The sequence below is a fragment of the Gracilinanus agilis genome, chromosome 4 (genome assembly GCF_016433145.1).
Source record: "Gracilinanus agilis isolate LMUSP501 chromosome 4, AgileGrace, whole genome shotgun sequence".
NCBI lineage: Eukaryota > Metazoa > Chordata > Mammalia > Didelphimorphia > Didelphidae > Gracilinanus > Gracilinanus agilis.
Window position 1 is genome coordinate 483,780,636 of NC_058133.1, and position 24,645 is coordinate 483,805,280.

A 24,645-nucleotide genomic window follows, 5' to 3' on the forward strand; every position below is an offset into this window, starting at 1 on the left:
ACGTGGTACTAACTCTTAAGACGGAAGGTAAGGGTTTAAAAAAAAATTAGTTGGAAAAATAGTATAGAAATTGCTGACAACCTCCCCCCCCTCAAAATAGACGCTCGTTAATTAAAAAATAAAACCTTAAAATTCTTTTAATTGTAGAAAATGAAAATGAAAAATGCTTGTTAAATGAAAAAAAAAAATTAAAAAAACCTGCGTGCAGATTGATTGGTCTATGTGTACTACGGGACTTTTAAATCTTCCCTCTAGCTAAGCACGCCTTTCCTTCCTTCTTTTGCGCCTGCGCTCTAGGTCCTGCAAGTCCCGCCCCATTTCTGAGCTTTACCCCAGGAGACTTCCGCCAATCTGTAGCGATAGAAACAACCGGCGAGCGGCAGAAGAGCCGGCTTTGGAGGCCGGGGAAGTGGCAAACCACGTGCTCGCCCCACAGGTCGTAGGGCAAAGGCTAGAGAACCCTTCCGGCTGAGGTTCTGCGCACGCGCGCTGGTGCTGGTGCCGGTTCCGCTTTGTCGCTCAGCTTGAAGCTGAAACCATGGCGGAGATCATAGAGCAGCATATCGAGGACCGGCTCCCGGAGCTGCTACAGCTGGAGCGAATCGGGCTCTTCACGCGCAAAGAGATTAAGTGAGCTCGCCGTGGGGTTGGGGTATGTCCAGGAGGGAGCGGCGATGCAGGATGCGGACCACGTGCGGCGGGCCTACGTCACGTTCGCCCCTCTCGGCGGGAGATGGCGTGGGCCTCCCTCTGGCCTCATCTAGGCATCCTGCCTGGGCGAGGTGCCGCGGGCATCCTCTGCCTGTTGCCGCAGGAGGTGGCTGATGGACTCTCTGGTGTGGTGGCGCCCCCTAGTGGCAGGGAGACTGTAAATTGGCGTTGAGGTACTGAGCCCCGGGCTCTCTGTAGGTGTAGAAGGAGCCATGCCCACCCGGGATAAAGATGGTCCTGGTATCTTGGGGAAGGTGCCCAGTGTCATCAGCGTTATCAAAATCGGCAAGCATTTATTAAGCACTAGATGTATGCCACGCATTGAGCTAAGCTCTGGGAACAAATACAAAGAAAGGCACTCAAGGAATTTACAACCTAACTGTAGTAGTTAGACAACTATACAAATAAGATAAAGCATCATTATTATCATTATTGTTTTTTAAACCCTCACCTTCCTTCTTGGATTCAATACTGTGTATTGCTTCCAAGGCAGAAGAGTGGTAAGGGCTAGGTAGTGGGAGTTAGGTGACTTTCCCAGGGTCACACAGCTAGGAAGTGTCTGAGACCATTTTTGAACCCAGGACCTCCCATCTCTAGGCCTGGCTCTCAATCCGCTGAGCCTCCAACTGCCCCCTAGATAAAGCATTATTAAGAGTTTATGTGCCAGGCATTGTGCTGAGCATTGGAAATTGATATAGAGAAAGACAAAAGCAGCCTCTACCCTTTAGGAGCTTACAATCTAATGGGAGAGATAATATGTAGAAAACCCAGTTCAAATGAGATGTAGAAGAAATGAGAAATGAAGCATTTATTAAATGTTTACTCTAAATGCTAAGCACCATGCTGAAGACTGGAATAGATACCCCCAAAAGACATAAACAGTCACTGCCCTCTGGGAGCTTACATTCTAAGGGAGGAGATGATATGCACACAATTAATACCTTGTAAATAGAAGGTAATCTCAAAAGTCCTAGGCAAAGAGGGGAGGGGAAGTAGTGTCTGGCAGAAGAAGGGATTTGAGTCTGGAAAGAAAATTTAGGAAAGCTTAGGTGGAGGTCAGTCAATCAACAAACATTTATTTAGCACCTACTTTGTGTCAGGTGCTGAGTTAAGTGTGACAGGGCAGGAGGAAGGAGAGCATGCCATGCATGGTGGACAACCAAGAAGAGGTATGGAGGTGGGCAACCAGGAATAATAACAAGAAGGCCAGATTGCTGGATTGTGGAATAAGTAGAGGGGAGTAGTAAGAAACCTAGAAAGGTAGGATGGAGCCAATTTGTGGAGGGTTTTCAAAGCTAAACAGTATTTCATGTTTAATCCTGGAGATAATAGGAAGCCACTGCAATTTATTGAGTAAGGAGGTTAATGTGTGATTAGACCTGAACTTTAGGAAGATCAAGAAGCTGAGTGGAAGATGAGCTAGAACTAAGAGAGACCTTGTTATGCAAAACTATATTCATTTTTTGCTTTGTGCTACCTGAGAAGCCTGTAAGAATAAAGAAATTTTAACTATTGCTGTTTGGTAATTTTAAAATATTTTAAAATGTGGTTTTGAGTTTTAAAAGGACAAGCTATTTAAGTACTTTATGGCTTTTTCAACAGGTTTTATTTTAAACTGCTTTCTTTCCCCAGGGCTGTCATTAGGAAGGCCTCAGCACTAGAATACAAAGTACAAAGAAGAGCACTTTTTAAGGAAGACTTTATCAATTATATCCAAGTAAGTGGATTTTTTGATGATTACTCTTATTTTTAAACCCTTACCTTCTGTCTTAAAATCGATACTGAATATCTGTTCCAAGGCAGAAGAGCACAATTAATGGCTAGGCAATTGAAATTAAGTGACTTGCCCAGGGTCACCCAGTGAAGAAGCATCTGAGGCCAGATTTTTGAATCCAGGACCTCTTATCTACAGGCCTGACACAATCCACTGAGCCATCCACCTGCCTCTTGATGTTTACATCTTCCCTGAAATTTTATCCCTTTTTTGATTAATCGAAGAATGGGCAGACTTGGCATTGATGCTACTTTTGTAGAATGGATTTTAAAATACTTAACCTGAAACATTTAGAAAAGAAAAGGCAGCCAGGATGTGGTTTCATTGGAACAAGTCATGCCCATCTAAAATTATTCTCTTTTTTGATGGGTTTTCAAGAAGAGTTGATAGAGGAATTAAGATTTAGTTAATAAAATTCAGTCCTAGGCTCCCAGTCCTAAAAGGGATACCATTCAAGTGGACCAAATTCAGAGAAATGAAAGATCTAGAAAGTGTCATGAGAACCTATTGAGGGATCAGGAGGTGTATAGCCTCAGAAAGAAAAAACTTAGTTTGGGCTGTTGGAATGAATGAGCTATGGCTCTGGCATCAGAGCATATGGATTCCAATCTTGTCTCAGATGCTTTGTAGGTCTGTGACCTTAAAAATCACTTCATATCACTGAGCTTTAGTTTCCTCAGCTATAAAACGAGGGGTTGGACTTCATGGCTTTTGAGGGGCCCTTTCAGGTCCACATCTTTGATCCTTTGGTATTATGAGAATAATCTCAAGTCCTCAAGGGGCTGTCAAATGAGAATATGTATATAAAGTGAAACTTCGCAAACATTAAAGCACTAATTGTTGGCTATTATTGTGTTGTCCTGTGGTAGAAGAGTCAGCCACTGGTTTTTAATAACTGTGTTCTGGTGGGCCTAGGATAAACAGGTGGTGGTTACCTAAATCTTAATGAATCCCCTTCTCTCACCACCAGTGTGACCTTTCATGATAAAAGAGGCCTTTGGGGAGGTGGGGGTTGGTTGGGTGGGAGGTTTGTAATGAGTTGGGAAGACTGAGGTATTGCCCTCTGAACCTTCTGATTCTTAGTCATGGTTTTTAATCAGAATCTACTTCCTTGGCTTTGGAAGTGCTGACTAAAGGGACCAGTTATACAGGGAGCCTGCTGATTGTATTTGATTCAATTCTGTAAACATTTACTTAGCACCAAATGTAGTCTTCCAAAGACTTTTCTGAGAATTATTATTGTATAGCCTGACAGTCAGTAGTCCTTGATTGCCATATAGCTTGATTTTTATACCTTCTAGATCTTATCTTTAGTTTTTAGCTCTCCAGTTAGTTTCACTTCTTTTGTTTTGGAAAATCAAATTTCTACTATTGTTCCTGTTTTCTCTGTGTATGTTCTGACTGCCATGTTATTTCTTCTCTGTAGTATGAAATCAATCTTCTGGAACTGATCAAGAAAAGAAGAGCAGTAAGTGAATGCATTTCTAGAATTTTTGGGAAAAAATCAACAAAACATAACATAGTTAAGGCAGTTTGCCCCTAGCCAGCTGGAACTTGGGAGGGGCAGGCAGCTGGCATTTTGGTGTGCTCCCTGAGTGTTCAGGAGGCACCAATTAATATTCAGTTTTAGTGTTTTTAGTCTGCAAATACCACAGGAGTTTAAAAACCCATATCTTCTGTCTTAGAATCAATTCTGAGTATTGGTTTGAAGGCAAGAATGATAAGGGCTGGGCAATTTGATTTACCTGGGATCACACAGCTGGGAAGTGTCTGAGGCCAGCTGTGAGCCCAGGTCCTCCCCGTTCTAGACCTGGCACTATCCACTAAGTCACCTTGATGCTCCTATAGGCGTATTGGTAATGATTTTAACACCTCCCCTCTCCCCTAGTGGGTGCATTAAAATATTCCTCTTGAGCTTGAAGGATTTGCAGTGTTTAGTCAAGGCAGATGTGAATGAGGTAAAGGTTTCCTTGGCTTCTAGGGAGCCAAGATAGCTGGTAGCCGGTAAAACCGATCCTGACTTGGGTCTGTTTATTCCTGGCAACCACACCTTAATATATATCTATATAATATCTAAATTTTCCCTATTACACAGGCAGCCTTTGTTTGGGCATTTTTCTAGCCACAGACATAGAGGGCTTGGTATACTAACTGGGCCACATATAAAGGGATCCATCCTATCAGATTTGGTTCATTTTGCTTGACATTTTTTTTTTAAACCCTTTACTTCTGTGTATTAGTTCCTTGGTGGAAGATTGGTAAGGGTAGGCAATGGGGGTCAAGTGACTTGCCCAGGGTCACACAGCTGGGAAGTGTCTGAGGCCGGATTTGAACCTAGGACCTCCTGTCTCTAGGCCTGGCTCTCACTCCACTGAGCTACTCAGCTGCTCCCTTGACATTTGTTTAATGGCAAATACTTTGTTCATAAAAGGTTGCGTCTGTCTGGTGGGACAGGTCTGGACTTCTAGAGAGATCGCAAATGGTCATTTCTAATTCTATTCATTTAATTCAACAAATATTAAGTGCCTACTATGTACAAGGTACTATGCTACAGGTTGGGGACACAAAAGACACAGAGGAAATAAACACTGCCTGAAATGAGCATATGGGAACAAGTTGGGAGGGAGCATATATATATACTACAGATACAGTACAAACAAAGTGGAGGAGGGAGCAGAAACTACAAGTGGGTGTGTATACATGTATATGTGTACATATATAGATGAGTGCAAACAGGAATGTATGTGCATTGAGAACAAAACAGGGAGTCTCCCAAAGAAGGTACTGACTGAGCTGAATCTTTAAGGATACCTTGAACTCTGAAAGGGAGAGATGAGGAGGTGCAGGAGGGAGGGAGAGGGGGCATTCCCAACTCAGAAAAGGGGTCTTCTAGGAATGGGACATGAAAATATCTCATTTAGGAATTAGCTAAGAATGTAGTTTGTTTGCAATGTCAAGTTCTTGAAAGGTGACTTTGGAATAAGGCTAGAAAGTTAGGTGGGAGCCTTCATGATAAGCTAAGGAGTTTATGTTTTATTGTAGAATGGGGTAGGGAGGAAGGAGTTCTGAAGCTAGATCTATGAAACATTTTTGTTTTTAATATTTTGACAAATGTATTGCAATAAAATTGGTTTCCTTTGTTGTTTTATGTATTTTATTTTTTGCATTTGAAAACATTCTGAGAAAGGGGTCCATGTACTTCCCCAGACTGCCCAAGGGTCCATGCTATCCAAAAAAATTAAGATTGGCAGACCTAGAGACCCTGGAGGGAGGTTTTGATTAGGGAAGTGATGTAGTTGGACTTGTGCCTAATTAGAGGAGGCTGTTAATCACAACAGTTGAATTAGAGGAAGGGCTAAACTGGGCTGGAGGAAGGGAGGGGGTTCTGAGGGTAAGCACAAAGAAGTGAATGAGTTAGAAAAATTTGGTAGTGGCAAAGCAGGTGTTTGGGCTGACAATGGGGCTATGGGGTCTATACTGGACATTGAGGCTTTGCTTTTTGATCCTTAGCGCACCAGATATGTCTTTAAGAAGGATGAGATTGAGTTTTCAATTGTGCACAGAATACAGAACCTCTTCCGTCGAGCTACATCAAAGTGGAAGGTCAGCAGGTTTGGGGCTCTGTGGATGGTGGGAGCTGTTGCTGCATGTAAAGACAAGGACTGTATTTTAGAAACCCACCCAAGAGCATAAGAATTTGCACAAGCTGACTGGTAGGTCTTATTCCACAGGACTCTACTTGCGGTGATTTCTTCCCATACCCAGACACATTTTTGGTGTTTTGTAATAACAGACTGGCTATATTTTATTCTCTTTATTTATCATCCACTGAATTGGGAAAGGGGAGGAAGGATAAGCAGGGAGTAGGGAGAGGGTGAAGGTAGACCCAGACTTCTATCTAGATCTTTAAAGTGGAACAGTGAATTTGGTTGGTCAGGCCCCTTCTAGCCTAGATATGTGCAAAATATATCTAAAATAAATGTCAACTAATTTTGGTGGGTAGGAGGCAGCATCCCCTCAGAGCTGATCCTTTTACAGAGAGGGGAAAGGATTTACTCAGAGTCTTGCCAGAGTTTTTTAGGGGCAGAGGCAATATTGAAACTCAAACTCGGGGTCATCTGACTCCAAATTTAGAACTTTTTCTGCTGTTCTTTGTTACTATCTGTCATTGTACCTTGCCTAGATTGAAATGAAGTTGATGAAGGGGACGGGGCAATCTTTCTGTCTCTTTTTTAATCTTTGTTTTGAGGATTGAATTACTGCTTAGAGGTATGAGAAAGATATATTTGGAAATGAAGGTGATTTAAAAGATCAAGGTTTAAAAATTTGTTCTGACTATATAAAATACTAATAAAGATTGTCGTTTCTATTATATATTTTCCTTAGGAAGATATTCAGCTCTGGATTTCTCATATAGCTTTTTGTAAGAAATGGGTAAGTATGAAGGAATTTACTTTCTCTTCTCTCCCTCCTTCCCCTGTATTTCCTTGGCTCTCTTTTCTTTTAGATAATGTCTTCCTACCCCCTGGCCATATATATGATTGCAGAGCCTCATTATTTTCCTTGCAGGGTGGGAAGAAATTCCTGTCATGACCATGTTGATGCTCTTTCCCTCATACATTAAAAGGTAGACACATAATTTGGGAATAGACTTAAAGAAGAGAGAAATACCTATCTCCTGCCATCTTAAATTCAGCCCTAATTCTTTTTAAATGAGTCATAAAAATCTCTCTCTCTTTTTTTTTTTTAAATTTTAAATCCTTAACTTCTGTGTATTGGCTCCAAGGCAGAAGAGCAGTAAGGGTAGGCAATGAGGGTCAAGTGACTTGCCCAGGGTCACACAGCTGGGAAGTGGCTGAGGCCGGATTTGAACCTAGGACCTCCCGTCTCTAGGCCTGGCTCCCAATCCACTGAGCTACCCAGCTGCCCCTCTCTCTTTTTTTTTTTAAGTATAAATCAGGGGTTTTACCTTGGGTTTTAAAAATAATTTGAACTTGGGTTTTAAAAATAATTTGATCACTATATTTCAATATCATTAGCTCTCTTTTTAATTCTTTGCATTTAAAAAGTATGACTCTAAAAAGGGGTCTCTATACTTCCCTGGAAATTCATGGTGTAAAAATGGTTAAGAACCACTCTTACAGGTGAAGATCAAGAAACTCAAATGTAGCTTTCATTTGCTCTAGGAAGATTGGAACATAGGAAACAATCTGATTCCATCTTAGACCCCAGTTTTCTTTGTGACTGTGGGGAAGTCATTTATCCTTTCAGCCCCATCTGTAAAATGGAAGTAATAATAGTCCATACCTTTTTTTTTTTTTTAAACCCTTACCTTCTGTATTGGAATAGAAGAGCAGTAAGGGCTAGGCAAAAGGGGTTAAGTGACTTGCCCAGGGTTGCACAGCTGGGAAGTGTCTGAGGTCAGATTTGAACCCAGGACCTCCCATCTCTAGGTGTGGCTCTCAATCCACTGAGCTACCCAGCTGCCCCCTTCTTTTTTGTTGTTGTTATTAAAACCCTAACCTTCCATCTTAGACTTAATACTGTGTATTTGTTCCAAGTGGTAAGGGCTAGGCAATGGTGGTTAAGTGATTTATGCAGGGTCACCTAGCCTGGAAATATCTGAGGCCAGATTTGGATCCTCTTATCTGCAGGCCTTGCTCTCAATCTGCTGAGCCATCTAGCTGCTTGCCCACTCGCCCTTACCTCTTAGAGTTGTTTAGAGGAGGACAGGAGATAATATGGACTGTCCTAAAAACCTTAGTGGAGTTTTTTTTTTTTAATTTTAAACCCATAACTTCTGGTTATTGACTTATAGGTGGAAGATTGGTAAGGGTAGGCAATGGGGGTCAAGTGACTTGCCCAGGGTCACACAGCTGGGAAGTGGCTAAGGCCGGATTTGAACCTAGGACCTCCTGTCTTTAGGCCTGGCTCTCAATCCACTGAGCTACCCAGCTGCCCCTTTAGTGGAGTTTTAAAGCTTTAATAGCTTAAAGCATGACTAATACTTTGAGGACATCCTGTATGTGTAAAGTGCTTTGTAAATGTAGACTTTGTAAATGGCAGTTTATTATTAATGGCATTGTTTTTATTTACATTGTCAATGGAGTTGGAGTGTTTAGATAATCATCTTGGTTAAAATTTAAGTGTGGTTGCTTGGGAATCTTGGCCTTCTGGTGTCCAGCAGAAGATAATTGGTCTGAGCCTCATTGTGAGCATCTCCAATGTTCTGGGGCCTGGGTAAAAGATGTGAATGATTTGACAAAGATGGGTGACGTGTGGATAGTGATAATTCTTTGCACTTAAGGCAGAATTGTTTTTCTCTTTCAGAATAACAAAACTCAAATTAGTAAAATATTCTCTTCCTTGTTGGCCATTCATCCAAACAAACCAGGTATGGTGAATCAGGGCTCTTTTTTTTTTTTTTTAAACCCTTGTACTTCGGTGTATTGTCTCATAGGTGGAAGATTGGTAAGGGTGGGCAATGGGGGTCAAGTGACTTGCCCAGGGTCACACAGCTGGGAAGTGGCTGAGGCCGGGTTTGAACCTAGGACCTCCTGTCTCTAGGCCTGACTCTCACTCCACTGAGCTACCCAGCTGCCCCCAGGGCTCTTTTTTATATGTCTGTTTGTAAGGGCTCAGCTATTTTAAATATACAGTTAGAAGTGACTCTGGGCTGGAGGGCATGATAGATCTCTGTGGCCCAGCCACAATAGGTAGGAAGGAGGTACCTAACCTGCCTGGATCGCCTCCAAGGACCTTACTTTAACAGATGTAGGAGAGTGTAAGTGGCTGGATTTTGAAGGGATCCCTATTGGACTCTCAGGTTCTCCTTGAGAAAGTAGGATTTAAGGAGCAGGGAAAATGACTGACCTAGATTTTAAAGGACGGCATTTTGTCCTTTACAAATAATTTAAAAAACAATTTATTTTCCAACTTGATGGCTAAGTTATTTAGTATTGAACTCTGCTATTATTGCTATAAGGGATGAAAAGATTTCAATGGATTTCTTGTTGGGGTTGGGGGGGTGGGATGCTATTGATTATCAGTGGTGGAAGCTGGTTTGCTTTTTTCCCCTCAACTGGACAGCATTGTGGATTATGGCAGCCAAATGGGAGATGGAGGATTGCCTCTCTTCAGAAAGTGCCAGGAATCTCTTTCTTCGGGCTCTGCGTTTTCACCCAGAGTCTCCCAAACTTTATCAAGAAGTGAGTATGCTTCAGCTTGGGATCCAGTAATGGTAAAGCCCCTGTGCTTATTTAATGGTGCCTGTTAATAGGTGGGTTGTATTGCTTTGGATATAGCCACACCTTCAAGTGGAGCCTCTTCTAAAGGTAAAAAAGCCTCAAGGTGTAGAGGGCACTATATGAGATTACAAAGGAAGCCCACTGATCAAAGTATTTTAACAAAAACAAAACCAACTTCCTGAGCCCTGGGTTAAAGACTTCTCCTTTATACTATACCTAGTGAAGTTCTAAAAAACAAAAAAGATCTCATTAGAGCCCTGGCATTGGGGCTGAATTGGTTCCTGCAGAACTGTTTGTTCCTTAGGTGGGTGCTGACCTCAGGCCAGGGTAGAGATGGGAGCCGTCTTGCTGTACAGCTTGAACCTAGTTGTGGTTCAAGTAAGGAAAGTGAGCATGGTGGCCAGTCATCCTCCTCTCTTCTTCCTTCTCCCTCTCTGCTCCTTTCCTCCTTCCTTCTTGAGCTGTTCCCTGTTTGCCTTTTCTTCTTTTCCTCTTTCCTCTTCTTGGGACTATACCATGCTTTGCTTATGATTTCCTCCTTCGGGGGGTCCATAGGATGTAGTCGGCCTGTCTCTCCCAGGATAAATAAATGTCAGAGTTCACAGGGGAATTTCTCCCATGTTGGTGCATTAGACCAACTAAACCAGAAATTCAGGCTGTCTTAGACAACTCAGCATATATGTAATCCAGGCAGCAGGACTCAGTTCATCAATGACTTTTCCTCAGTTGTTTTCTTTTTAAAAAACCCTCACCTTCTGTCTTAGGGTCAATACTGTGTATCTGTTCCAAGGCAGAATAGCACTAAGGGCTAGGCCATGGGAGTTAAGTGACTTGCCAGGGTCATATAGCTAGGAAGGATCTGAGGCCAGATTTGAATCCAGGACCTTCTGTCTCTAGACCTGGCTCTCTATCCACTGAATCACCTAGCTACCCTTCATCAATGTTTTTTTCATTTTAGCTCAGAGAGAAGGGATTTTTGGTCTCATCTTAAAGGCCTTAATAGAAGTCATATCTGTATTGTAGTTTCAGCGAGTCATTTAATTGAAATGACATCAGAAACATCTTTTCCTGAGATTCTCCAGCATAATTTGTTGATACTCTTATTATTAACATGCCTTTTAGTTACAAACTTAATTCTGAACAAAATCAAAATCATATCATTAGATACATTCATGAAATATGGAAGAACTAGTTTACTAAACCTGCAGAACAAGCAAAGAAAAAACCCTGAGCTTTTGTTCTTTGGCCTCTTCTAGGCCTTTCTGAAGATCCATGTCCTCCTTTGTTTTCTTTGTGCTTTTGAAAAATAGTATTTCTTTAGGAAATTGACTGTCACGTTAAGCATGGTATTATCTTGAAAACCAAGGCACAGAAGACAAATGTTAATATTTTGTTTGAAAAAATGTATAGCTTTAACCATATGATTATCATTAATAATGTAATAATTGGCCAAAGATTGCAGAGCACTTTATGTACCTCCATTCATCTGATCCTTACACACCCTCTGAGGTCGGTTGTCTCATGGTTTTTGCCCCACTTTTTAGATGACTTGAGTCTAAGAGTAAGTGACTTTTCCAGGGACACACTACTGATATATAGGCCAAATCAGGTTCAGTACCTGGTCAATGCTGCTTGTAGGAAACTTGTTGCTTTGATTCTCTGTTTACCCATAAGACACCTGGGCTGTCATGTAGGTGCTAGTTTTGCTTGGTTTTGGGGGGGAGGCAGGGAAAAAGGGTTTTTTCCCCTCAAAGTTATTTCTCACTCCCATCTTTAGTATTTTAGGATGGAACTAATGAGTGCTGAGAAACAGAGGAAAGAGAAACAGGAATTTGAACGAGCCAAAATAGATTTGGTAAGATCCTTAATTTGGGCAACTGGTGAAGGTTGGGGCCTTTGTCAGAAATGTCTGTGTAAGTCCATGTGGTGGAGGCAGGGGTCCCTGTTCATTTATGTACCTGACCTGCTTGTCCTCATAGAACTAAGATTGTTAATTTACTTGAAAGTGACAGATACAGAAGAGAGCCCTCCACAAATTTGGTTTTAGTAACAGCTGGGATAGGAAAACCTACAGGTGCTCCACCGAAAGGTGCTCATTGAAGTGGTCTGAAAAGTGGGCGTTAGGCAGAGGTGATTGGAAAATAGAACTGGAAGAAAGGTGAAATTTATCAAGCACTTTTGAGATTTTTTACAAAGGGCCAAACAAAAAAAATCACTGGGCAAAGTTCTCTAAAACTTGTTTTAATTTCCTTTTATTTTAAAGAATTGAAGGGATGAGATGATGTGGATTAAAACATACTCTGTCCATCCTTCACTGTTTCTTTTCCCTTATCCTCATAATGAGCAGATCAGAGACAGGAATCATTTTATTTTATTTTTATTTTTGTTAAACACTCTTCTAAGACAAAAGTGCAGTAAAAGAGCTAGGCAGTCAGGGTTAAGTCACTTGCCCAGGGTCACATAGCTAGGAAACATCTAAGGCCAGATTTGAACCCAGGTCCTCCTGACTCCAGGCCTGGCATGCTATCTACTTTGCTACCTAGCTACCCTGATAGGAATCATTTTAAAGAAGAGTTTTAGGGACTATTTAGTTTAGCCTTCTTTTATAGCTGAGGAAACAGACCTCAAGAACTTTGGTCTTCTGAGGTTTCCCTGGGTAGTTAGAAACCAGTTGTCACAACTCTGTTTCTCCTGCTGTGTTTTGCTACTTCTCAAGCAGTTCGTGTTTGTAACACTCTCTAGGATGAGCTGGATTATCCAGAGGAAATCCTGAATGGTGGCTTAGCCCGAATTATTTATAAAGAAGCTGTGAGTAAAATCAAAGGTATGCCTCTTACTGTAGTGGGGAGCAGGGATCCCTTGGTTGGATAGGTGGAAGCAGCCCAGGAGCCAGGGTGTCTCCTGAGATGAGATCATCCTTGGAAAATGCCTGGTTCCACTGGCACCTACTTAAACATTCAACTGGTATTTAGTGAGTGCCTGGTGCCTAGTACTGTGCCAGGCAAAACAAGAGAGATTTAGATGAAGTTTGGGCCTGGGGTGAGATGCCACCAAAGGACTGAAAATGCAGACAAGTTGAAAGTCAACAGAAAGTCAAAACCCAGCAGAGAAAGGCCATTCCTTTGCTCTGTAGACTTACTGACATCATTTCTTCCTTTGTTAACTTTATTTTTAGGGGCCGAATTTCATCTCTCATTACTTTCAATTGCAAAATTATTTACTTTTGCCCAAGATCTTCAGAAAGAGATTTATGAACAGTAAGTCAATGGAGGAGGTGGGGAAATGTCATTACCTGACACCTAACAAAGCAAGTTTAAGCTAGGGAGAAGTTGAGGAAGGGACATGAAGCGAGCATCGTCCTCATCTTCATTCTCATCCTCAGCATTTAGAAAGTGCTTGAAGGTCTGCAGGCTCAAGCGGTGCTTCTCCTAACTTGTTTCATTGGCCTGCTCATGGTCATTCTGCAGGGTAGGCACTGTTCTCTCCATTTTACGTGTAAAGTAGAGGAGGCACCCCAGAGGTTAAATGATTTGTCCAGAGTCACAAAGCTAGAAAGGGTCTAAGGCAGGATTCCAGCTCCGGTCTCCCTGACTCCAAGTCCTCTACCTAGGAAGATCAGTGTTCAGATTTACTGTGGCCACTGAACCACCTAAAGGCAGTGACCACCGCCATGTAGAATGGAGAGGCAGCGGCCAAAGAAGGGGGGCTGAGTGCTGGAAAAATGGAATGACCAAGCGTGGCTGCAGAGAGGGGTTGGGGAAGGCCTTGCCCTGTCTCCCCAGCCAGCTTGGACCCTCTGATGCTTCAGACACCGCCAGCCTGGCCCGCAGAGCTGGGGCTGTTCTAAGAAGCAAGTGGGGGAGGGTGGTATAGAGCCTGGAGTCGATGTAGGAATACAAGATAATCATGAAGAAGGGGTGATGAACAGTTGTTCAGGAGACCACCTGTCATTGGGAGGGGTGCTCCAGCTGGGCAGTGTGGTTCCAGGGCAGGGGCTGGCAGATGTGTGGAGGGGTAGCAGTGCCCTGTGTACTGCTCCTGCCACATTGGACAGTGGACAGATGAGGAAATGGAGGCACAGAGCTGCTGCTTTCCCTAAAATTCATAGCTGTAAGGGCCAGAGCTGGGATTGGAGGTCAGGGCTTTGAACTCTAGTGTGTAGTAGATAGAGCACTTGGCTCGTAGTCAGGAAATTAAAATATGCTAACTGTGTGACCTTGGACAAATCATTTCACACCTTTCTGCCTCAGTTTCTTCAATAGTAAAATGGGGACAGTTGTGAGAATCAAAGGAGATAATACTTATAAAGTGCTTAGCACATAGTAGGTGCTACATAAATGCTTATTTCCTTCTCTCCCTTCCCTTTTCCTATTGAGATCCATTGACATTAAAGGAACCCAGATGGATAGCATTGCTTGAAAGCTCTTTCCAGGGAATCTTTAATCGAATTTGTTTTTTTACAATTACATGTAGAAACAATTTTTGACAATTGCTTTGTGACATTTTGCAATTTACTCCCCACCCCCCATGCTAAATAATCTGATATTGGTTAAATCAGTGCTTTCATGCAATACACGTTTCCATATTCCCCATTTATAGTGATGGGTTTCAAGTTATTAAAAGGTTAAAGCCTTGTGCCAGTCTTTCCTTCTCAGTGGAGTTAAGCTCCACAGGCCAGGCCAGTCAGGAGAAAGCTGTCTATGTGTTCCAGCCTGCAGGTTCTTCATGGAGGGGACCCCCTTACCTGGGATTTTGTAGCCCGGCGAGAGCTGGAGCTTGATTCCCAGCTCCCTGGAGCATCCGATACACAAGGGAAAGTCATGAAGGCCACAGAGGTGGCCCGGAGGGAGGAGCGCTCGTGTGCTGTCTACGAGGAGGCCATTGGCTCTCTGGCTACAGGTTTGTTCTGGCCCCAATGAAGAAATGAACCCTGGGTTCTGTGCCTGAAATGGGTTTGAGCTCCCATGGTGAATGGTGCCAACCCTGCCCTCCACCAGAAGGTTTAAGGGGTAGCTCTTACGGTGTAGACTTCTTGGTGGAGGCATCAGCTGTGGGAGTCTGAGGACCCAGGTATGAATCCTAGCTGCCACTTGCATCCTGCCTGGCTCATCTTGGGCAAGTCACTTCTCCCTAAATGGACCTTAGCTTCCCCATCTATAAAGTGAGTGTGTTGGACTGGATGCTCTTAGAACTTTGGCTTCAGATCTGTCATTCTGTGACTGTGAAGTCTACAAACCTTAGGACTTTCCATCTCTCTTGATGAGATGCCCTGTCCAGGGCATTTTTTTTTTTTTGGTCTAGACTGGGCAGACTCTGGCCTGTCTATCTCTCGGTTGTATAGCTTACAAGGTAAGGATGGTTTTTAAATTTGTAATCACCCATCGCTGGTCTAGACACCTAGGAATTTCTTTTTAAAAAAATCAACCAAAAAACCCTTACCTTCTGTCTTAGTATCAATTTTAAGACCGAAGAGGGGTAAGGGCTAGGCATTAGGGGTTAAGTGACTTGTCCAGGATCACATAGTTAGGATGTGTCTGAGGTCAGATTTGAACCCAGGTCCTTCCTACTCCAGATCTGGCACTCTATCCATTGTGCTACCTAACTGCCTCCTGTGAATCTCCTTTTGCCAAGTCAGACCTTCAACTTCTCGATTCAGACCAGCAGACCAGTGACTCCTAGGTAGGTAACTTAGAGCCTCAGGGAGTTGTATGAGTCACTGAGATTAGGTGACTTGCCCAGGGTCCAAACACCAGTATGTGTCAAGGCAGGGCCCGACCCCAGGTCTAAACCTTTCATAGTACATATATTAGGAGGAAGAAATAATTCGACAAAAATAATAAAACGCATATAATACAGCAAGGGGTACAATTTTCTATAAAACACGATATTTAATAAACTAGAACCAAATGAATTAGCAAGCAGCAAACAAGCAAAGAAAACCTCTTGCAGGTCTGCTTCCTTCCCTCTCTTTTCTAGCCTAACTCCTCCTTTTCTAGCCTCTCTCCTCCCCATTTTTTCTTGCCTCTTCCCTTCTCCTTTTTCTCCATCCAGACTGTTCTCAATGATTTTTGTATAGTAGTGACTGAATTTTGTTCATAGAGTAATGTTGATAGTAATACAGGTATCTCTTCCACATTGCAACCTTCCCCATTGTGGTTTTGATATATTGCAGGTTGCTATGAGAAATTAAATGGGAATTTTGGGGGAGTTTTGCAGAAGCCGCAGATGAAAGGCAAAGACCAGCAAATGATATAGAAGAGTGTTTAGAAAATTAGAAATGCATACTTTCCCCAAAATTTACAATAGGTGCTGTAAACACCCTATTAAAAAAAAAAAAGAAAAATTCAGACTTCTTGTCTTGTATGAAGGGAGGGCCAAAAAATTTTATTCACATTTTCCAGATCTCAGGGGGTGCACCAAACCCCCAACCCCTGTGATGTGGAAGGGATAACTATAATCGTAGCAGTTTGCTTGGTGTAAGGTAAAGTTCTTCTTTTTGCCAGTTATTTTATTTTAGAATATGTTTTAAAAGACCTTTCATTTATCCTTCCTTTTTGATAATACCCTAAGATATATATTGAGTAGAATTTCTTACCCTTATGGTATTTCCCTATCCCTGGCTCTGCAATATCACTGGGATTCCTTATTTTCTCTTCGAGAAACCTGGGATAATGAACTACTTTTTCAATAACTACAGTGCACCACATAGATAGGGGTAACTTAAGTTTTTTTCTGCCAAGAAAGTAGTGTTAGAACTAGGTGGTTCATTGGATAGAGAACCAGGCCTGGAGATAGAGATCCTGGGTTCCAGTATGGCCTCAGATATTTCCTGAGATCCTGGGCAAGTCACTTAACCTCCTTTGCCTAGTCCTTCCTGCTCTTCTGCCTTGGAACTGATAGTATTGATTCTAAGATAGAAGGTAAGGGTTTCAAAACAAAACAAAATACAGTTATCATCAATGTGTGATCTTTCTGTCTTCATAGAGGCCATGTGGAAGTGTTATATCACCTTTTGCTTGGAGCGATTTAATAGGAAAACAAATAGCAAGGAGCTAAAAGATAAGGTAAGGCTTAAGTCATATCTCTTGGTCAGGGAACATCTTTTGGACCTACCCATTGATACCCTGAAAATGGGCAAACCATTTTAAAATACTATTTTCAGAGCCTTGTTGCCTTAAATAAGGTGTGATTTTCTGCAGACCAACAGAATTTTAAAACCTTTGTCATTTGGGTCAGATTGTACACATTAAATCCATACTTCCTTCCTTCTATCTGTCTGTTCGTGTATCCGTCTTTACTTTTTCAGTTAAAAATTTTATTTTCTGTCCTCTCCCATTAAGGAAAAAAAAGGAAAAAAAAAACCTCTTGTAACCAAGATGCACAGTCAAATAAAATGTTTGTATTTTGGCCATGCTCAAACAGTATATGCCTCAATCCCATTCCTCTGTGTCAGAAGGTGGGTTGGATGCTTCATGAATCTAAGGCTTTCATAGTTGTTTGTCTTTACGATGTTGTTATTTTATTGGTTATTCTCCTGGTTTTGCTTACTTCCCTTTGCTTGTATAAATCTTCTTGGTTTTTCTGAAATCATCCCTTCCATCATTTCTTACAGGATAATAATATTTTCGTGACATTCCCAGAGCATGTGAGGAGCCCTTGGTTTTGGGTTCTTTGTGCCACAAACATAGCAACTATAGATAGGCTTATATACATGTGTTCTTTTCCTCTTTGACCTCTTGGGTAGAGGTCTTAGTAGTGGTATTGCTGGGTCAAGGTCTGCACATTACTGAAGGATATTGGTGTTTGGGGCACAGTTCCAAATTGGCTTCCACAATGGCTCTGCCACTTAAACTACCCTGGGTAAATCCTACAGCTTTTCTAGGCCTCATTTTTCTCATCTGTAAAATGAGAGTATTGGCAGAAGGTCTCTAAGACCCCTTGCTGTGCTGGCCCTGGTCCTTCCCTCCAGTGACTGATCCTATGAGCCTGTCATAGTTTCTGCCTCTTCTCTGCCAAATTATAGGGCCATCTTTGGCTTTTACTTGCCTGGTTCCAGGCTCCGACCACATTTCTAGGCTATCTTCATGCCTTGCCAACACTAGTGTCCATCCCCCTGCCTTCTACTAGCTCTTTTTTACATGTCTCTTCCCATTAGAATATAGATGCCCCAAGGGCTGGCAGAATTGTTTTGCTTGTTTTTATTTTTATTTCCAGATTTTAGCAAAGTGCCTGGCACATAATGAGGGCTTAATAGATGTCTGTCTATAACCATCTCTCTCTCTCTATCTCTCTCTGTTTATCTACCTGTCCGTCCATCCATTTATCTATCTGGCCATCCATCCATGCATGTTATATTCCCCCTTGGTTTCCACTGCAGTTTCACCACTGGGGAGCAGTAGCTTCCCTTCCTACATTGTTAGGAATATTGCCAAACTGCTCCTATTCAAGTTCCCAGGCCCTTTGACGAGTTCTGTGGAACGGACTCTGAGTCCTTCCTTTGTGATTTCAGAGGCAGGAGAGGGTGATGGCAGTATTCCAGAGGGCCCATGAAGCCAGACTGCTGTCTGAAGACCTGTACCAGCCGTGGGTAAGGAAATGGGTAACAGTGTTGTCTTTGGCAGCCACTTGAATGAATCATGCTCCACTCTAGCCCTCTGTGGATGTTTTCTTGCTAAATAGAAGTGGTGCTGGGCTCTTGAGGTTTTGGTGTAGGGGGTGGGAGTGGGCAGGGGGAGAGTGCAGACAAGCTCCTCAGCTCCTGCCAAGCTGGGCCTTGGTGCTGGGCCTGGTGAAGCTGTCACTCGAGGACTTGTATTCATAAGAGACTCGTCACCAGCTGCATCACAGGATGGTGACCATTTTGCTCATAGCACTTGTTATTTTGAAAATTTTTTTCTTTCATTTTTTTCCATTTACAAAGATTTCTTTTGTCTCCCTCCTTTTATAACAATTATGCAGAGTCGAGCAAAGCACATTGTCTTTCTGACCACAGTTGGGAGTATGTCTCCCAAGTCCCTCAGCTCCCCCAGGAGATGGGCAGCCAGGCTTCAGCCTTGGTCCTCTGGGGTCCTAGTTGGACATGGCATCAGTCAGGGGTCTTAAGTCTTCAGTACTTTGTCTTTCAGTGTTATCGTTTTGGTTTTCTTCCCTTCATTCTGCCTCGGTTCATACACGTCTTAGCAGGCTTTTCTGAACTCTCAGCTGCCCTTTGTTATTTTTAAAAATGATGATGGCCGAGATTAGAAGGGAGAATAGTATTTTAATAAAAACCATGTCGATAGAGACAAATCATTAGACCACGCGCCTGTAAGTATTCAAACTGCCGCATCAGCCATCTACCTTTTGTCTCTTCCCGCGCCTAGGTAGCTAAAGAGGAAGTTCAAAGTCACTTCCCAATATTTAAAGCCGTCCCTCACCTTGAAGACATAATCTAAAACAGGAAACCCGTTGGATCTTTGATCTGATTGCCTTCAACTTCTCAGGGAAATGAGCCAAATAAATAACCAATCTTAGGTGCATCACTAGTTCTAAGCTATATGTGTGTGTGTGTATATATATATATATATATTTTTTTTTTTTAATTTTTAAAACATTTTTTTAATTAGAGCAATTGATTTTTCCTTTTTCTCATCTTGTACTGGAAGTACATATATAATCATTATTTATCCTTTTTTTTGATTTTACAGTGATATAAGCTTAATGCAAATACCTGAAGAGCCTGAGACTATGGGACTGTGATTTAATGCCTCTGTCTGATTCCAGGAGAAGTGCTGAACCACATGGTCACGGAGATTTGACTGAGAATCTGCATGGATTGCGGAAGTTCTGTTGCCAATACTGTAGGGCTTAAAATCTGGGGTTTGAGTTCTGGAGTCCCAGTCTTTTCTAAAACTTTAGAGGACGTGGGTCCCCTCAACTTAAATTCCTAGTGAAGCACCTAAGATTGGTTATTTATTTGGCTCATTTCCCTGAGAAGTTGAAGGCAATCAGATCAAAGAAAGGCATTTCCCTTATTTCTCTCTCTATATATAGAGAATGGCAATTTTCTATAAGTCCTGGCCCTGACTGGGTAATAGCAAACTGCTTAAATCACTTTAATTGGGCCTTGATTCAAAGGCCTGTTATAAGTTTATTTTCCTTACATTTTTTGCACATTTTACATTTCATTCACAAGTTAATTTTTTCTCCTTTTTTTTTGAATTTTATTCTTTTTATTATTTCTTTTGCTAATTGATTTCATGCACCCCCGTGACTCACTCAGCCATGCATCCTTGGCTGACCTCTTCAGGGGAATAATGTGTTAGTTAAAATTTCCCTCGGGGGAATGTGTGTTAAGTTTTTTTATGATCATGATGTCTGAATTATAATCTATATTGCAAGTCAATTTTTATTCCTTTAGGAGTAATCTTAGGGAAGTAATATGTAATTCTCAGAAGAAAATGTATGTTTTATAATCTATAATGTAGTTTAAATTCTTTGAGAATAATTTCAGGATAAGGATTTTGCCATCTTCCCAGAATCCAGATGATGAACGTGTTTGGTGGAGGCACCAAAAGATGCCTAAAGAACCTCCACTGGACCATGAAGACCAAATTTGAACTATGGGGGTTAAATGAGTTGAATGCATTTATTTTGAATGGACACTCTTATACCAATAGGGGACTGCCCCAAATTGGCTTTTTGTCAATGCAGCTAGCTTTTATCCTCTTTACTTTTGGTTTAAGATCCACTGAAAAAGACCAGTCTTTTTCAATGGATCTCAGGTGGGTAATGTGTTATTTAAAAATCACTTGGGATATTTGGAACTACATTTCCAGTGGTCGAATGGATTTCCTGTTTTAGATTATGTCTTCAAGGTGAGGGACGGCTTTAAATATTGGGAAGTGACTTTGAACTTCCTCTTTAGCTACCTAGGCGCGGGAAGAGACAAAAGGTAGATGGCTGATGCGGCAGTTTGAATACTTACAGGTGCGTGGTCTAATGATTTGTCTCTATCGACATGGTTTTTATTAAAATACTATTCTCCCTTCTAATCTCGGCCATCATCATTTTTAAAAATAACACCTTCAGTTTTATAGTGGAGGAGTCTTAGACCCAGAGAGATATAGAGGGGTTCTGCCAAGGTCCTGTAGTAAGCAGCTCAACTCAAATGGAACCTGTACCCAGACAAGCCTCTATTCCCTGCAAAGCCCTGCCCAGTCTCAGGCCCCTCTACATTTGCTGACTGCTTTACTTAAACATCTTGTTGGAGCTTCACAGCAGCCCTGGATGGGAGGTGGCAGGAACAGTGCTGCAGGCATCACTCCTCTTTTTTACCAGATTCCTGTCTGGGGGTCCTACAGCTGCTCCTGGGTCTTTTTGACTCCCAAGTTCAGCACTGTGATTATTCCATGAGGCAGCTTCTCAGGCTTATCTTTTCTTTCTGTCTTTTTTTTTTTTTTTTTTTTTTTTTTGAGAAGGAAAGGATGGGTCCATGGTTCTAGTACATTCTATTCCTCAACAAGTCAGTTACCCAAGCCTGAATTATCACGACTCTCTGTCTCCTGTTCCTTTCTCACTGTCTCTCTCCTTTTTTTGGGGTTATGTTTATTCACCTCCCACAAAGAATAGACCAGAGCTGAGAGAGAAGGAGACCCTCCCATCTGACTGTTTTGGGTCTTCTGGTGGCTTCGATCTCCCTTATCCATGGCTATGGAGTAGCCAACTGATTACACCTTCTTTTCTGTTCCATAGTTTGACTTATTAATGGGCCTGGACCTTACAGAGGTGGCTCTGGGAGTGGCCCTGGGCATGACTGACTGTTGTCGAGACTCCATCACCATGTGGCAGCTACAGCTGCAGCTGCTGATTAGATTGGAGAACAGTGAAGTCCATGAGCATTTTGAGGAAGCCTTTCGGCATCTGAAAGCCAAGGTCTGTGAGTCCTGCTGCTTTTAGGAGTGAGCCTGAGAGGTCGTAGGGCCGTGTTCCCAGATAGGTACCCAGCTGGTGGAGCTGGCTTGTGTCTGGGCAGCAACCTGGTATCCACAGGTGGCAGATGGGTGGAGGTTTCCCTAAAGCTGTCCCTTCCTGAGAAATCTGGCCATCACCCTGAGGGGAAATCGTACACGTTTCCCCCAGTGCAGGGACTATTCTGTTAGTTTTTGCCTGACACAAAGGAGGTGGCTCATGGGAGATCCCAGAGTGCCCATAATTTGCAGCTTACAGGCATGAACTTTTTCTCAGTTTGTGTTTTGTTTGCAGGATTGTTTGCCATTATGGAGTTTGTGGTTGGAGTGGAGTGAAGGTGCCCACAGTGAAGAAGATACTGAAGCTCTCTTTCAGGTGTGGGCCCATGTGGGGGAAGTCACTGGTGGATGTTTGAGCTTTAGTCATCCAACTTGCTATTTCTTCTTTTCTTTTGCTTTTTTTGCATTTGTAATAAATTTAGTAATCCTCAATGGAGACTAAACACAAGGCAGGGTATGAGAAGGTTCTAATCCCATCTCTGATCCATATCTCCCTGTTTTCATTCTCTTGTGCCATCTGAGGTCTCCTTAAGCTCAAGAGGTTTGATTCCAGAATCAATGACTATTTTTAAACCTTCGTCTTCCATCTTAGGATCACTACCATGTATTGGTTCCAAGGCAAAAGAGTAGTAAGGGCTAGGCAATGGGGGTTAAGTAATTTGCTTAGGTTTACAGAGCTAGTAAGTATCTGAAGTCAGATTTGAACCCAGAACCTCCTGCCTCCAGACCTGGCTTTCTATCCACTGAGCCAACTAGCTATTCCAACAAATGATTTTTCATTCAGGGCAGTCATTGGCAAATAGGCTGTTTCTATGGCTGCCAGTTCAGTCCCTTAGTGGTTTGAATCCTCTAGCTCTCCAGTGGGTTAGCTTTGGGGTGACATTTAGGTGCTTTCTCCTTATGGAGATTGTTAATGGTTTCTTTCACATTGCAGAAATCTCTTCTTGCTACTGTCCCTGCTGACTCTGTGATCATGAAAGAGAAATACTTGGATTGGGCTTATCGGACCGGCGGTCACAAGAAGGCAAAAAAAGTCTTTATCAGGTAGACTGCCCCTGCAGATGCCTCACTTTGACCTTTTCCTCATAGCTGAACTCTGCAATACTCTTTATCATGCCTACTTTCAAAAAAAGCTATTTGTGACCGTTGTGGCCTCGTTACACAATATATAGTAGAGATGCGTTGGAGCCCTGGTGTTTGCAGGTAGATGCTACAGGCTTATAACTGACAGTTAATGAGAATCTTGGCATTTCATAACATTTCACTAAAGAAAACCAAAACAGCAAGTCTATGTCCAGAATGAGGAATTTTTAAGTTGACTCTTGAAATGAAGACATGAGGGATAGAAGAAAGAGTGGGGATGGGATGGGAAATAGGGTGAGGACAAAGAGGAAGTCATTGCAAATTGAAAACCCTCGTGATCAGTGTTGCTGGTTGTCAGGCCTGAGCCCCTGAGCTGGTCCATCAGGCCTGGTTCACTGCTGCTTGCTGTGTGGGCCTTCCTTGCTGTAGGCCATGTTCTTCCACAGTGATGACACATGGAAGAAATAAACATGTTTCTTTTCTCTAGTTTGCGTGAAAACCGCCCATTTTCTGTTCAGTTCTTTAGAAGGATGATTCAGATTGAAAAGGAGCAGGTATGTGAATGGGGCCCATTGGTCACTGCCTCCCTGCCTCCTAGTTATTTTGAGAGTGCTCCCTGCCCAGTTTGGGGGGAAGGGGGGTAAGAAAGAGACTTAGCTACGGCTTCTGTTATATGAAGGCATAGGCAATATTTATCAGCTTCTCTCTTTTTTTTTAATCTTAACATTTTATTTTTTTAAAAACATTTTTCTATGTTTCCATAATTCATTTTCCTTCTCTCCCTTCTTCCCTCCCTCCTTCCAGAGCCAACAAGCAATTCCAGTGGGTTGTACAAATGTCACTTGATACCATTTGATTCCATATTATTCATTTTTGCTTATATCAGCTTCTCTTGAGAAGATGAGAAGGAAATTAATCTGAGATGGAATAGTTGGGATTTAGGATAGCCAAAAGAGCTGAATTAGGCCCTTGAAAAAAGGGTTGCTCTGTATCCTGAGGTTTTTTCTCTGCTTCTTTTGTTAGGAAACCTGCAAAATGTTGAACTTAAGAGAATACTATGAGAGAGCCTTGCGAGAGTTTGGTTCTGTGAACTCTGGTAAGGAGCCTTTTCTTCATTGGAAGTGTGTGTATGTGGTGGTGGGGTACATGTGGGTAGGACTTTCCTGTAAACACATTTTGGAATCTGGACCTCTGGGACCTTATCTTTAGAGAGGGGTGGAGTCATTCTTAGTCTTTCTTGTGTCTTGGGCCCCTTGGACTGTCCTTCTGGTGAAGCCTTGAGCTCTTTCTTGGCATCACATTTTTAAAATGCCTAAAATACATTGGATTTCAAAGGAAACCAGTTGTAATGCTGTGCAGTGAATCAGAACACACTTATATGAGAAAGAAGGACCCTGGCCTAGAGCATCATTTTGGGGGAGTTGATAACAATTCTTTGGGCCTCTAGAACGCTTGGGTCTTGTGAAGGCCAAAGGTTTGCTCAGTCCTGGGACAGCAGGCCAGAGGTGCATGCACTGTGTGACTGATTTTTCTCCTTTGAAGACCTTTGGCTGGATTACATCAAGGAAGAATTGAGCCACCCTTTTGGAAAACCAGAGAACTGTGGGCAAATCCACTGGAGAGCCATGAAGATGCTGCAAGGGGAGCTGGTGGAGGAGTTTGTGGCCAAGTATAGCCTACTCCAGATTGGCCAGCTATAGGAGGAGCTGCATAGCCAAACTCATGAACTCTTTTTATAAATCCCTTTGGTAGAATCTATTGTTTGTACAGAGATGTTTATCTTTGATTCCTAATAAATACTGAACTCTGCTGGCTCACCCTT

General features: G+C 42.4%; 1 protein-coding gene across 1 annotated transcript; it reads left to right on the forward strand.

Annotated features, from left to right (window-relative positions):
- Positions 1-538: 538 nt before the first annotated feature.
- On the forward strand, positions 539-24,645 carry UTP6 (UTP6 small subunit processome component). The gene is made up of 19 exons (XM_044676244.1): positions 539-630; positions 2,344-2,428; positions 3,912-3,953; positions 5,996-6,088; positions 6,872-6,919; positions 8,816-8,879; positions 9,575-9,693; positions 11,510-11,587; positions 12,475-12,556; positions 12,908-12,989; positions 14,444-14,631; positions 16,717-16,796; positions 18,242-18,319; positions 21,466-21,645; positions 21,976-22,056; positions 22,675-22,784; positions 23,311-23,377; positions 23,847-23,919; positions 24,366-24,645. Exons 1-19 carry the CDS (start codon positions 539-541, stop codon positions 24,521-24,523), a joined length of 1,800 nt encoding a protein of 599 aa, XP_044532179.1. The 3' UTR covers positions 24,524-24,645.

Coding starts and splice junctions, on each gene's coding strand:
- UTP6 (XM_044676244.1), top strand. CDS start 539: ATGGCGGAGATCATAGAGCAGCATATCGAGGACCGGCTCCCGGAGCTG. Junction 11,588..12,474: donor AACGAGCCAAAATAGATTTG/GTAAGATCCTTA, acceptor AACACTCTCTAG/GATGAGCTGGATTATCCAGA. Junction 16,797..18,241: donor GCAAGGAGCTAAAAGATAAG/GTAAGGCTTAAG, acceptor TTGTGATTTCAG/AGGCAGGAGAGGGTGATGGC.